The 11,648-nt window shown below is 46.0% G+C and overlaps 1 protein-coding gene across 1 annotated transcript in view; it reads left to right on the top strand.

Moving 5' to 3' along the window:
- TAOK1 (TAO kinase 1) overlaps positions 1–11,648 on the top strand; it is a 68,941-nt gene that overhangs the window by 52,803 nt on the left and 4,490 nt on the right. Inside the window, exons 15-19 of the mRNA XM_074593618.1 lie at positions 667–795; positions 3,123–3,326; positions 3,841–4,080; positions 7,795–8,007; positions 9,100–9,282. Of these exons, the coding sequence (XP_074449719.1) occupies positions 667–795; positions 3,123–3,326; positions 3,841–4,080; positions 7,795–8,007; positions 9,100–9,282 (969 nt within the window). The remainder of the gene's footprint in view (positions 1–666; positions 796–3,122; positions 3,327–3,840; positions 4,081–7,794; positions 8,008–9,099; positions 9,283–11,648) is intronic.

Below are 11,648 nucleotides of genomic sequence, written 5' to 3' on the forward strand. Positions count from 1 at the left end.
TGTCTGTTTTCAGGAGCCAAGCAAATTGCTAATTAGAAAAGGCTAATACATCACCTCCTTACACTAAGGGGTTTATGTAACTAGAGGAAAGGTATGTCCTTCATCACAGTGCGTTATACTAAATGTTAGTGTGCTGACCCCAGAAAAAATACTGTAAGGGTTTTCCTCTCTTGTGCCATGTAAATGCTGTCAATAACTGACTGCCATCAAGTGTTGTGGAGGCTGATGAGCCTGCAGAGAGACATGCCAGCTACGCTTAGATGTTCACCGTCTAGTTGCTTATGGATGTGGGGTTTTTTATGCGTTTAAATAATTGATAATGAAGTGGTGCCGCCTCCAGCGATTATTATTGATTCTTTGTTCGTCTTGGATCTCTCGGTGGAGGGCTAAGGATACAGTTTCTCATAAGGTGTTGACTTTGTTAGGCAAGACTAACTGAACAGTAGGGCTGAGGAAATGAGGCACTGCAAAAGAACTCTGCTGGGCGCATTGGTGGGGGGTGGAATGAGAAGAGGGTGAGGGCAAGCTCCTGAGATTCCGGCTTGTTCAGAGTCATGGTGAGTATCGTTAGTGACTGTACCATGAGTTCTGGGTCATGGGGCTGAAGTGGAACATGAGCTGTAATCCGTTGGGACTCAAACTGATTTGCTGCTGGATTTGCTGTAGGCTAAAGTGATGGCCAACGAAGAAAAGAAGTTTCAACAGCATATTCAGGCCCAACAGAAAAAAGAATTGAACAGTTTCCTGGAGTCCCAGAAGAGAGAATATAAACTCCGTAAAGAGCAGCTGAAAGAGGTAACTCATCTGGTAACTGGTAACTCACCAGTACAGGTTGGGTGCTGACCTGCTGGAGAGCAGCTCTGTGGAAAGAGACCTGGGAGTCCTGGTGGACAACAGGATGACCATGAGTCAGCAATGTGCCCTTGTGGCCAAGAAGGCCAATGGCATCCTGGGGTGCATCAAGAAGAGTGTGGCCAGCAGGTCAAGGGAGGTCATCCTCCCCTTCTACTCTGCCTTGGTGAGGCCGCACCTGGAGTACTGTGTCCAGTTCTGGGCTCCCCGGTTCAAGAGGGACAGGGAACTGCTGGAAAGGGTGCAGCAGAGAGCTACAAAGATGATTAGGGGACTGGAACACCTCTCTTATGAGGAAAGGCTGAGGGATTTGGGTCTCTTCAGTCTGGAAAAAAGACAACTGAGGGGTGACCTTATCAACACTTATAAATACTTAAAGGGTGGGTGTCAGGAGGATGGGGCCAGGCTCTTTTCAGTGGTGCCCGGGGACAGGACAAGGGGTAACGGGCACAAACTTGACCATAGGAAGTTCCACCTAAACATGAGGAGGAACTTCTTTGCCCTGAGGGTGGCAGAGCACTGGAACAGGCTGCCCAGAGAGGTGGTGGAGTCTCCAACTCTGGAGACATTCAAAACCCACCTGGACGCGTTCCTGTGTAACCTGGTCTAGGTGACCCTGCTCTGGCAGGGGGGTTGGACTAGATGATCTCCAGAGGGCCCTTCCCACCCTATGATTCTATGATTCTATCTGTAATGAGAAATGTGAATATAGTACAGCGTACGATAACAGTGTGAACATTCAGAAATAAAAGCGCCACTGTGCGCAAGAGAACTTTTCGCTGGATTGCAGCAGGTTCTGCGTTTCAGGAGCAGAGTCCTGTGCATACTGTATTTGTTTCGTATCTTTGACCCTAAAGTAAGAGGGTTTATTTATATATTGGCACCTATATGTTTATCTTGTGAAAGTACAAACTGCTCCCTTGTTTAATATTACTTTTTAGCCAGAAACATGCAAATTAAGCAGTCCTAAGGAATGAAAAAAAGGTAGTTAAGAAAGGTCACGAGCATTTTTCTCATACCTTGTTGCTGCAGGTATTGACCATGCACTGCAGCAGTTAGTGAAGTTTCTTACCACTTAAGTGATATTTCTGTAGCAGCAGTAAAGATAACCCTTATTTTTATAGGAAAATACCTGTAAAACATTATTTAATTTTAATGGAGAAAGCTGTGTAATAGTTTAATAATCACTGTATTGTAGTGAAAATCATGACCTCTGTGAAATGCAGGGAAACAGTAGAATCAAGCTTCCTGATTCTTTTTGTGGAGTGGCTGAAACCGTAAGCACTATAAATAATTTTTTTTTTTTTGAAAGAACCATTTAGTTCTCAACCATCAACTTGTGTGACGCAACTTTGGAACTTGCTCCAAAGGGGAATATTCCCAAACATAGACATTTCCCAGGAGAAAAAAAAGGCTAAAGAGCAGCAGAGCCAAGAAAGATCTAACAAAAAATATAGTAGCGTGGGCTCTTTATAATAACATAGAATCTTTTTCTAAGTGGGCAGTAGATCACAGAGCACAAGAAACACCGATGAAATGCAGAGGGGTTCTGTCTCATACTTAAGCTGAAATGTATCACAAGTCCGGTTACTGTATGGGCATCTCTAGTATGCAACGGAGGCAAGCAGAGAGTCTTTTGCCAAAGATACGCTTCAAGCTATATATTGAATTTAATACAAATGCGGAAGCTGCGGCCTTAAGTTTCACCTGTGAACGTCTTTATATTGTTTTTGCAAGTTACGGCATCTCAGTGAGCGCCTCCGCCTTTGAGTTCCTTCTAAAATGTATGTGTTCTGATCAAGCAAGACAAAAAATTTCTAGTGTGCTTCATGTGGCTGGAGTTTTGTTTGAACAACAGGATGACAACGCTTTCCTTCTCTCAGTCCTTTGAGAGCCTGTAAAAACATTTGTCAGGCAGTATGGCAGGACCTCCAAGTGACTTTTGTTTTCAGTGGCAAACCATCATTTTTGCGTTTTGAGCTAATATATATGTCTGGAAACCTGTGGACACGAACCAGCATTTTTGCCAGTTAAAATGGCCACTGCAAAAAAAAACAGTTGTAGTTAAATTTGCTCCGCTGTCAATTGCCTCCTGGTGTTCCCTTAGATATGTGATGTGACGCATTTTGCAGAGGCTGGGGTGGTACCAGCCATGAGAAGACCAGGTGGAACAGCTTTGAAATGTAGTTTATTAGGCAGGTCCGTCCAGTTGTTCAAGGCCGAGGAGCTTAATGTGACTATTCCACAATTAATTGCCTCCCTTTTATCAGGAGCTGAATGAAAACCAGAGCACTCCAAAGAAGGAGAAGCAAGAGTGGCTCTCCAAGCAGAAGGAGAACATCCAGCATTTCCAGGCAGAGGAAGAAGCCAACTTACTGAGGCGTCAGAGACAGTACTTGGAGCTGGAGTGTCGACGCTTTAAGAGACGGATGCTCCTTGGCCGCCATAATCTGGAGCAGGACCTGGTTCGGGAGGTAAGATCGTGGGCAGAGATGAGACCTGGAACCACCTGCATGAAATGTATCTCACAGGAGTGCCTGCCATCAAACTCCAGTCTCACTGAAGTGTTAATTACCGCATCTGTAGTCTTTTGGTAAAACAATGGTTCGGTATGTTTTGCAACACTATTTGGTAATCCCTGTGGCATTTAGGGGGTCGTGTGGGATCAAATGTTCAGATTAGCGCCCTGTTGTCGGAGAATTGTTAGATCCAAAAAGTCAACAGACACAACAGTTACAGTCCTTTCCAGAAAATGCTTACTGTGAATCCTGTTGGGCAACCAGAACAGGAAGAAGAAAAGTGAAATGAGGAAGGAAAAATTACTGGTGGCACTGCTGTCTGCTTCTGATAAGATGTAGAAACGGTGCTCTGTCCTCAAATGTCTTGGAAAGGGAGAAATGCCCTTGTGAACAAAGTGAAATGTCACATTGTGAACAGAAATCCAAGTAAGCACAAAGAATGTAATAATTCCCTCTGTCCTCCTGTTAGGAGTTAAACAAAAGGCAGACACAGAAGGACCTGGAGCACGCCATGCTGCTGCGTCAGCACGAGTCCATGCAGGAGCTGGAGTTCCGCCATCTCAGTACCATCCAGAAGATGCGCTGTGAGCTGATCCGACTCCAGCACCAGACTGAGCTCACCAACCAGCTGGAATACAACAAGCGCCGGGAGCGGGAGCTGAGGCGTAAGCACGTCATGGAGGTCCGGCAGCAGCCCAAGAGCCTGAAGGTACTAACTGGTATAGGGGCACTGGGTGCGAGCTGCTGGTGGTGGTGGAAAAGTGGTGCATGACAGCTCAGTTCTCCTTTGCAGTGTATGCAGGTCCAAGGTATTTTGAAGCTCGTTAATTTGAAGACGTGTCTCATTCTGTAATGAGTACCTTTTTTAAAAAGCGTCATATTTGTCAAGTCGTGTAACTGCCAGGGAGCAACCGCAGCCCTACAAGCACCATACATATGAACCATAGCGATGGTGATGGGGGTTGCAGTGTATTGTAGGCAGGCCATAGCGGCGCTGCTCCCTCATTTCATTTGAAAAGCTCTTGTTCTCGGCAACGTGCCTTCCTTTCTGTGGTAGTTTAAAATGCATTTCATCTTTGCAGTGCCCTTTCTCCCCCCCCCCCGGCCCTTCTTCCTCCTACACTGTTTTCTGATCCTCTTCTCCCCCCATGTACAAGAATAAAACCTGTTTTTCTGTAATGAAGCAGTGTCATTTAAAAAAAAAGAAAATCTTTGTGTTGCTGTGTGCATCAGAACGAACATCAGTCTTGGCTAGCTCACCTTGTTATTATTTTTTTATATTAAGGCTAGTGTGCTAGCAAACCCCGGGGGGGAGAGAGAGAGGTACCAGCCAACTGCAGCGTCCTCGGGAAGCTCCTGGCACTGACCTTTGCTGTGTTGTGCTCTCATGGGTTTCTCGCGCTGCCCTTGTAACTGTGGTGGCTGACCAGAACTATAGGGCCTCTGTAATTGAGGCTCTTAGTGTTTTCATTGTAAGCCTTCGCTTCATCCAAAGAAGTCCAGTGGTTTATTCTGAAGTGTCTGAGAAGGGAGTATAAGGCCTTTCACAAAGCTGCCTGGTACATTTCCTTCGAGGAGGCAGACTTCTTCTCTCCACCCAGTGTTCGGCTGTGCCAGTAACAAAATGAGTGTATGGCATACTGAGCATGGGCTTTCTTTGTTGTTCTAGGTCTTTCCTCTTCATGATATTTCCCATCTGACTTAGTTTTTACCACCTGCAAGTTATCTTCTTACAGAGAAAATAACCAACTTGAAAATAGAACTTCATCAAGAAAAAAAAATAAATACCTGATTTGTTACTATTAGAGTAATATTAAATAGTGAAAATCTAGCTTGTGAGAACAAGGGACCATCTGATCGCTGTTGAGAATCTCCAAGGATATAGTGTATAAATAGCTGATGACTTCACAGGGAAGCTGCGCTGCACTCTGAGCTGAATAAAACTGAAGCAGCTGTATTAGGTTGATCCTTCTGAGATTAGCATGAATGAGTTCTGCCTCCCCAAGGTGATGCGGTGCAAACACGAGTGGGCAGCGTGTCCGTTCTCGTTCCCTGGCCAGCAGTCGGGACGGTGGGACCGGCGGTCTCTCTGGCCCGCAGAGGCTCCGCTGCCCTCGCGCCTCTGCAGACTCTTCAACCCCTTCCCTTTTCCAGTGAGGACAGGGCTGGAACGTTCTGTGGGGAGCATGGAAAGCTTGCGCTTTGCTTTGCGTGGCTGTTCTGCGATTAGTGAGGGATTTCAGGCTTGAGCTGTCAATCCAGCACCTTTGCGTACACGCAGTGCTAATAACGCAGCCTGCTGGACAACCCTTCGGTTTGTAGTACAATCCCCTATTTATCGAGGCTGTTCCCTGCTATTAACTCCTTCTCTTGTTTCTGACTAATGCAGGCGAGTATTCCTAATTGAATAGATAATTTGACTATTTGTTCAGTTTCTCTCTCCAGCAACGTTTTCCCTTGAGGGCACATGTTTCAGGCTTTCCCTTTGTTATTTAGTGAGGCCTTTTGTCCCGAAAGCAGACTTTTAACGGTCAGTGTCTGTTGCCGCTGTTACAGCACCAGAAGAACCCCATAACTAGAATTCACCCTTCAGTGAAAACTGCTCTGCTATTATATCCAGTGTGTTAATTGTGATGCAAATACCCTCTTGCTGGTATTTCACAATACTAGGTCAAAATGATCTTGTCAGAAGTCTGACTGGAAATCTTACCCCTCCCTTCTGTTTCCTGTTGTTCAAACCTTTGGATTGGAAGCCCGTAAACAGAGTCTGGTGTCCAAGCGAAACCTCACAGAAAGTGAGGACAAAATAGATTGCTGGTGTTTTGCTGTGACCAGGTCCCTGACGGGAATGTGTAACCTGCTGTCACTTCCCTTAAGGGCAGGGAGAAACAACCTTAAAGGTTTCCTGGAGGGAAATAACTTCCTATGAATTTAGAAAGAGTAAAAGCGATGTATTCCTTCCTCTCCGTGCTGTGTTTTGGTTTGAATGAAACCTACCTTTGTCCTGTTTTTTGCATCGGAGTAGCAAAGTGGAATTGTTGGTTTATGCAGCAAAGCGTGCTGATGTCTAAATTGGGCTGGATATATTGTCTGATCCCACTGCATCTTTCTAGGTAGCTACAAGTGCTGCGCTTATCACCTACCCTGCTGAGCCTTGAGCTAGTGCCAGGAGCAGTCAGTGGAGGAGCTGACGGGAGATATGCACATATATCTGCTTTGCTGGTTCAGATCCCAGAGCTCTTCCAACTTATTCGAGGGACAGGAATCTATTCCTATGCTGAGTTCCTGCTGCCAGTGCTTCAGGATTTGACCACGGTGGCTGACAGTGGGAATGACCCAGATTGTATACTGACTGCTCTGATGCGTGGGTTTAGAGGGGTTGGTTGGTTTGTTTTTTCTTACCATGGCAGTTAGTTTTTCTTGTCTCTCAGTTAACCACTGTCACTCATCACTTCTGGGTTTTGCTTAGTTTGAAGCATCCCTGCCAGCCCTCCTCTAGAAAGATGCAGGGAACTCCAGAACACCTTCCTTCTCAGGGTCTTAAAACACTTAGTAGAAGTTAACCCTCACAAGCTGCTCTGGAGGCAGGTAAGGCGGGTGAAAGAAAAAAATAATTAATTTCCTCAAGGTCGTACAGCTAAATTAGATCCAGATACCTTTTCCAGGATTCCAGCCCTGTGTGCAGTCGCAAAAGTTCTGTCTCTAAACAATACAGAGATGCTAGCAAAGTGCAAAGGGAAAATTCAATCTTCCACTCAAGCTTCCATTGGGACCGGGGAATTGTTTTGTTTGCTAGACTAGCACAATGCTGACGTTGCTTGTGGCATACGTCTTCAAGTGTCTGATCTCACCCAGCCACTTTTGAGTTTCTTTATGAAAACCAGGCTTTTAATATCAAGGGTTAAGAATACATCTTATCTTCATCAAATCCTCGATGGAAAAAGTATTCCTCTTTTTCCCTGTCCATTCCCATGCACCAATCTGCTTCTTTTCGTAATATTAAGTGCTGTTCGTATATATGTGCCATACAAGCACAGTCATGTGTAAGTATGGCTTTTGGTGCTAATAAATATTAGTCCTGTCCCTCAAGAACTTTTCTTGAAAAGTGACACCCAGGACTGGATCCAGTCCAGTGACAAATGCGAGGCTCTTTGTGCAGACAGCTGTATTTAGGCTGGAGCTTTGTTCTAAAAGTCTCTGTATTGTAATTGTTCCGCACAGTAGCAGTGTCAAAGCAGCTGCAGCAATAGTCATTGCCTCTTGTGCATTTTGCTTCCCTCCTTGCACTGTAGATGTTAATATACATTTGTGGATTCTTGAACTCATATCCTTAATGTAATCCTAAATATCCATTCAAATGGATATTTCTCCCATTTGAAACATGCTGTTTTTTTCTTTGTTTGTGTCCCCTCCATCTTTCCAGTCAAAAGAACTACAGATAAAGAAGCAGTTTCAGGATACATGCAAGATCCAAACCAGACAGTACAAAGCACTGAGAAACCATCTGCTGGAGACCACGCCAAAGAGTGAACATAAAGCTGTCCTCAAACGGCTCAAGGAGGAGCAGACCCGGAAGCTGGCTATCCTGGCTGAGCAGTATGATCACAGCATTAATGAAATGCTCTCTACACAAGCTGTGAGTCGCCTCCGAGGGACCCAGGGTTCCTCAGCCAAATAGGGATGTTTGCATTTTAACCAGTCTGTATCCTGACAGCAGGCTATCTACTTCCTTGCTACACGCGCCATACCCAGCACAGTCATCCCTCTGTGTGTTTAAAAAGCAGCATTCAAACACAGAGGAAGGAGGTATTACTCCCTTCAGGCAGGTTGAAGTGGAAGATGCTGTTGCAGAGATGCAAAATGATGCGTCTGTGTGGCCAGAGGACTGCTTTTGCATGAAGTCTGACAACATAAATGTCCCTGTCGGAGCATCATTAAATAACGTGCAGCTTGCTGTCTTAAGTCATTTAGATTTTGATTTGTCAATGATACCAAGCAAAGCATGTCACGCTGGTGGAAAATGCTCATTGAGTCATGGAGGAGTCCAGAGGTTTTGCTGTAAATCTGAAATAATGTCAGAAGTGTGAAAGTTCTGTGATTCCTCCTTGAAGAGATTCCTCCTCGAAGGAATGACCATATGAGCAATGCTTTGAGTCCTTGCTACAACTGAATGTGCAGTTTTCTTTGCACTTCTTGCATATCATGTCCTGCTCACATCACTCTGTACAAATTTGACGCTGTGAGGCAGGGTATTTGGCTTAATTTATGTATGGGAAGGTTAAAAGTTCGGTATCATATTGCTTTTAGGTTTATGTCATTATATTCTTTTGCCCGAAGTCCTACATTGGCAGGGATACAGACTTAAGTCTCCTGCGTACAGGTAATTGGTCAATCCAGCTGAACAGAGCAAGAGATCTTCTCTTTGCCTCTAGCAAAAGGAGAGCTGTGGATGTTAGCACCTCCAGCAGTCTGGTCGCTGCAGTATGGATCATGGTTCCTGAGGCGCCACTGCTCATCAGCATCACTCGCCTCAGCGCTGTGGGCTCACTGTCACCGGTCTTTGTCACTATAGGTCCTCTGTTCAGTGAAACGAAGTACAATAGAGACCAATTGTATTGCTAAGAAAACAAAGCCCCATCCCATTCTCTCCCCCTCCTCGCAGTCCTCCCCTGGAGTGTCATGAGTGGTTACCCCATAGTGAAACGTCTCTATTGTCTGTCTTTCCCAGCTGCGTTTGGATGAAGCACAGGAAGCAGAGTGCCAGGTTTTGAAGATGCAGCTGCAGCAAGAATTGGAGCTGCTGAATGCATATCAGAGTAAAATCAAGATGCAGGCAGAAGCCCAGCATGATCGGGAGCTGCGTGATCTTGAGCAGAGGGTATCCCTCCGTCGGGCCCTCCTTGAGCAGAAGGTAAAACGGGCAGGCGAGCATCACTAGCGCGCTCCATATTTCAGATGTTAAATTGCCCTGCACTTATCAATAGAGAGAGAAATTGCTTTTACCTTGCTGTATATAGTAACACAGATCATTTGGGAAGTTGCCTCGCTGGGATAATAGCTCAGTGGCACAGAGGCTAAACTTTCTGCCAGCTCAGCTGTCCCGGGTGAGCAGCTTCCGGCTGGGATAGAGCTGCTTGAAGCGTGCCAGAGGGAGCCGCGTCTCTCTGGGCAGAAGGGAAACTGTTCTTTCTGTCTCTGAGCTGCAGATTAGCTTCCCCAGCTCATTAGAGGACAGACAATAACAACCTAAAGCCAGGAGATTTTTTTGAAGTTTGCGTGGTATCAGCAGTAGGTTTCTTTGGGGAGGGAGGGAGGGAGGAGGTAAAATATATTTGAGACCCTGTGTTTTTTGCTAATGCTATTTTACTGCAGCTCTGCTCCATTTGTCAGTCTGTGAAGACCAAGCTGTAGTTTCCCTATGAAATGACGTTTGGGATGGAACTGCTGCTGTGTGCAGCATTTCCCTAAGCAAACTGAAGTAGCCAGACCCACAGGTGTGGGTGACCTGCTGCTCCCTAGATTTCACCTTGTAATGGGCTATGTGTATTAAGGTGCTCCTCATTGAAGTGTGCTTTTCTATGCAGTGCCAGACACGTGGTGCATCTAGAAATGTGTGTGAGTGGCCTACACAAACCAGGGGAAGGGAAATGCACCAGCCAGTGAAAGGAAATAAACAGTCAGCCTTCCTCCTGCAAATTTTTTTCCCTTTAAATTTGCCTTGTGGGTGCCAGCCATCTCAGTTCACACAGCAGTTCCCAGCTTCGCCGATCGGCGATTATTAAATTAGGGCAATTACTCTGTGGCCTAGAGGTTCTTCATGCTTAACTTTTCCCAGAGGCTAAGGGAGGGATGCTGGGCTGATAGAGGGCCCTCGTTGGAATAAAGCTGCTCCACCTCACGGTCAGCCGAGGAAGCGTCTCCGAGAAGCCAGCACAGTCCTGTTGTGCTTTGGTCTCCTGCAAGTAGACGTGAATCTCTGGAAGTAATAGAATTTGTGCAAAGAGTTCCCGTGAGGCCCTCACATGTGTAATAGCTGTCTTTAGACCCCATTGCTAATTCCTTTGCTCCTGTCCGGAAGAGCACAGGTCCCGTCACAGCCCTGCCTTTGAGTCTATATTTACGCTGGGCGTGCGTTGCCCTCTGGCGGCATGATCTGAGGAGAGCTCTGGAAAGAAGTGTGCCACAGCGAGCCTGCTGCTGGGCATTGCTCCTGGTCTGTGGGAGCAGCACGTATTGCGTTGCGTGTAGTGTTACCTTAAAAGTTGAAGTGAGGCCAGTGACTTAAGGAAACACACATCAACCAATAATAATGTTGTATAAGTCATTCGCTGTGGACCAGGATTGAAGTCTCTGCACATCAAAAGCCCCTGCAAAGCATTTGGCATTAGTAATGGTGATAGGATGCTTAGCAATGGTACATCATAGAAAAAATATGATAAAATTAAGACATAACATGATTTTTCTCTGTGTGTGTTTGCGTCCCCTATGTGTCCCTGTGTGACTACTGCATTAGATTGGATGGTCCTTAATTTCCGTAGGTGGGAGCCTTTATTTAGCGATACATGCAGTGCTAGCGCGTGGCAAGTCACAAAGCCATGGACCAACGATGAGGCTCTCTTTCTTGCTGGCGTTACAGTCACTTAGCGGCAGCTCAAGGGAAAACATATGGGTGCAAAGGTAGATGAGTCCCCCTGTTCTTTGAGGGAAGGAGTGTTGCTCTATTTTTGTGAGAATTTTGTTGCGAGTATTCTGGTGCGGTCGCTCAGCGATGTCACCCAGTATTTGCCTGCCTGCGCTAACTGAAACTGGCAGCCAGAGAAAGGGCAGGTATGTGCGCAAGACGAGTGCCTGACTTTATATACACAAATATATACGTAGCCTGTGGCAAAGTCAGTCCCTGATGTTCAATAATAAACCAGCTTCCAGAAGTTAGGGTGTGCATAGGACTCCGCTTCCTTCTCAGCACAGTGCACTTTATTTTTGATGGTGCCCATCACCATAGTAACTCACCAGAGCATACACGTCTGACTTAGGCTAAGGAGGGAGTAGCCAACCCTGTCGATACGCAGCCTTTTGGTGCCAGTGGCCGAGGCGCTGTACGAGCTATACCCGATGCGATGTTGTTTGTGTTGCACCAGTAATGAGCATGTCCCAAGAGTGTCTTTAAAAGACTTCAGATTTACTCGTTTCCTTCCCACGTGCCTCAGACACCTCATCTTCGGAGTCCTGCATCCTGAGGTTGTTTCTAAGTGATGTCATTTTAATGCGGTGTGTTAG

The sequence above is a fragment of the Larus michahellis genome, chromosome 7 (assembly GCF_964199755.1).
Source record: "Larus michahellis chromosome 7, bLarMic1.1, whole genome shotgun sequence".
NCBI classification, from domain to species: Eukaryota; Metazoa; Chordata; class Aves; order Charadriiformes; family Laridae; genus Larus; species Larus michahellis.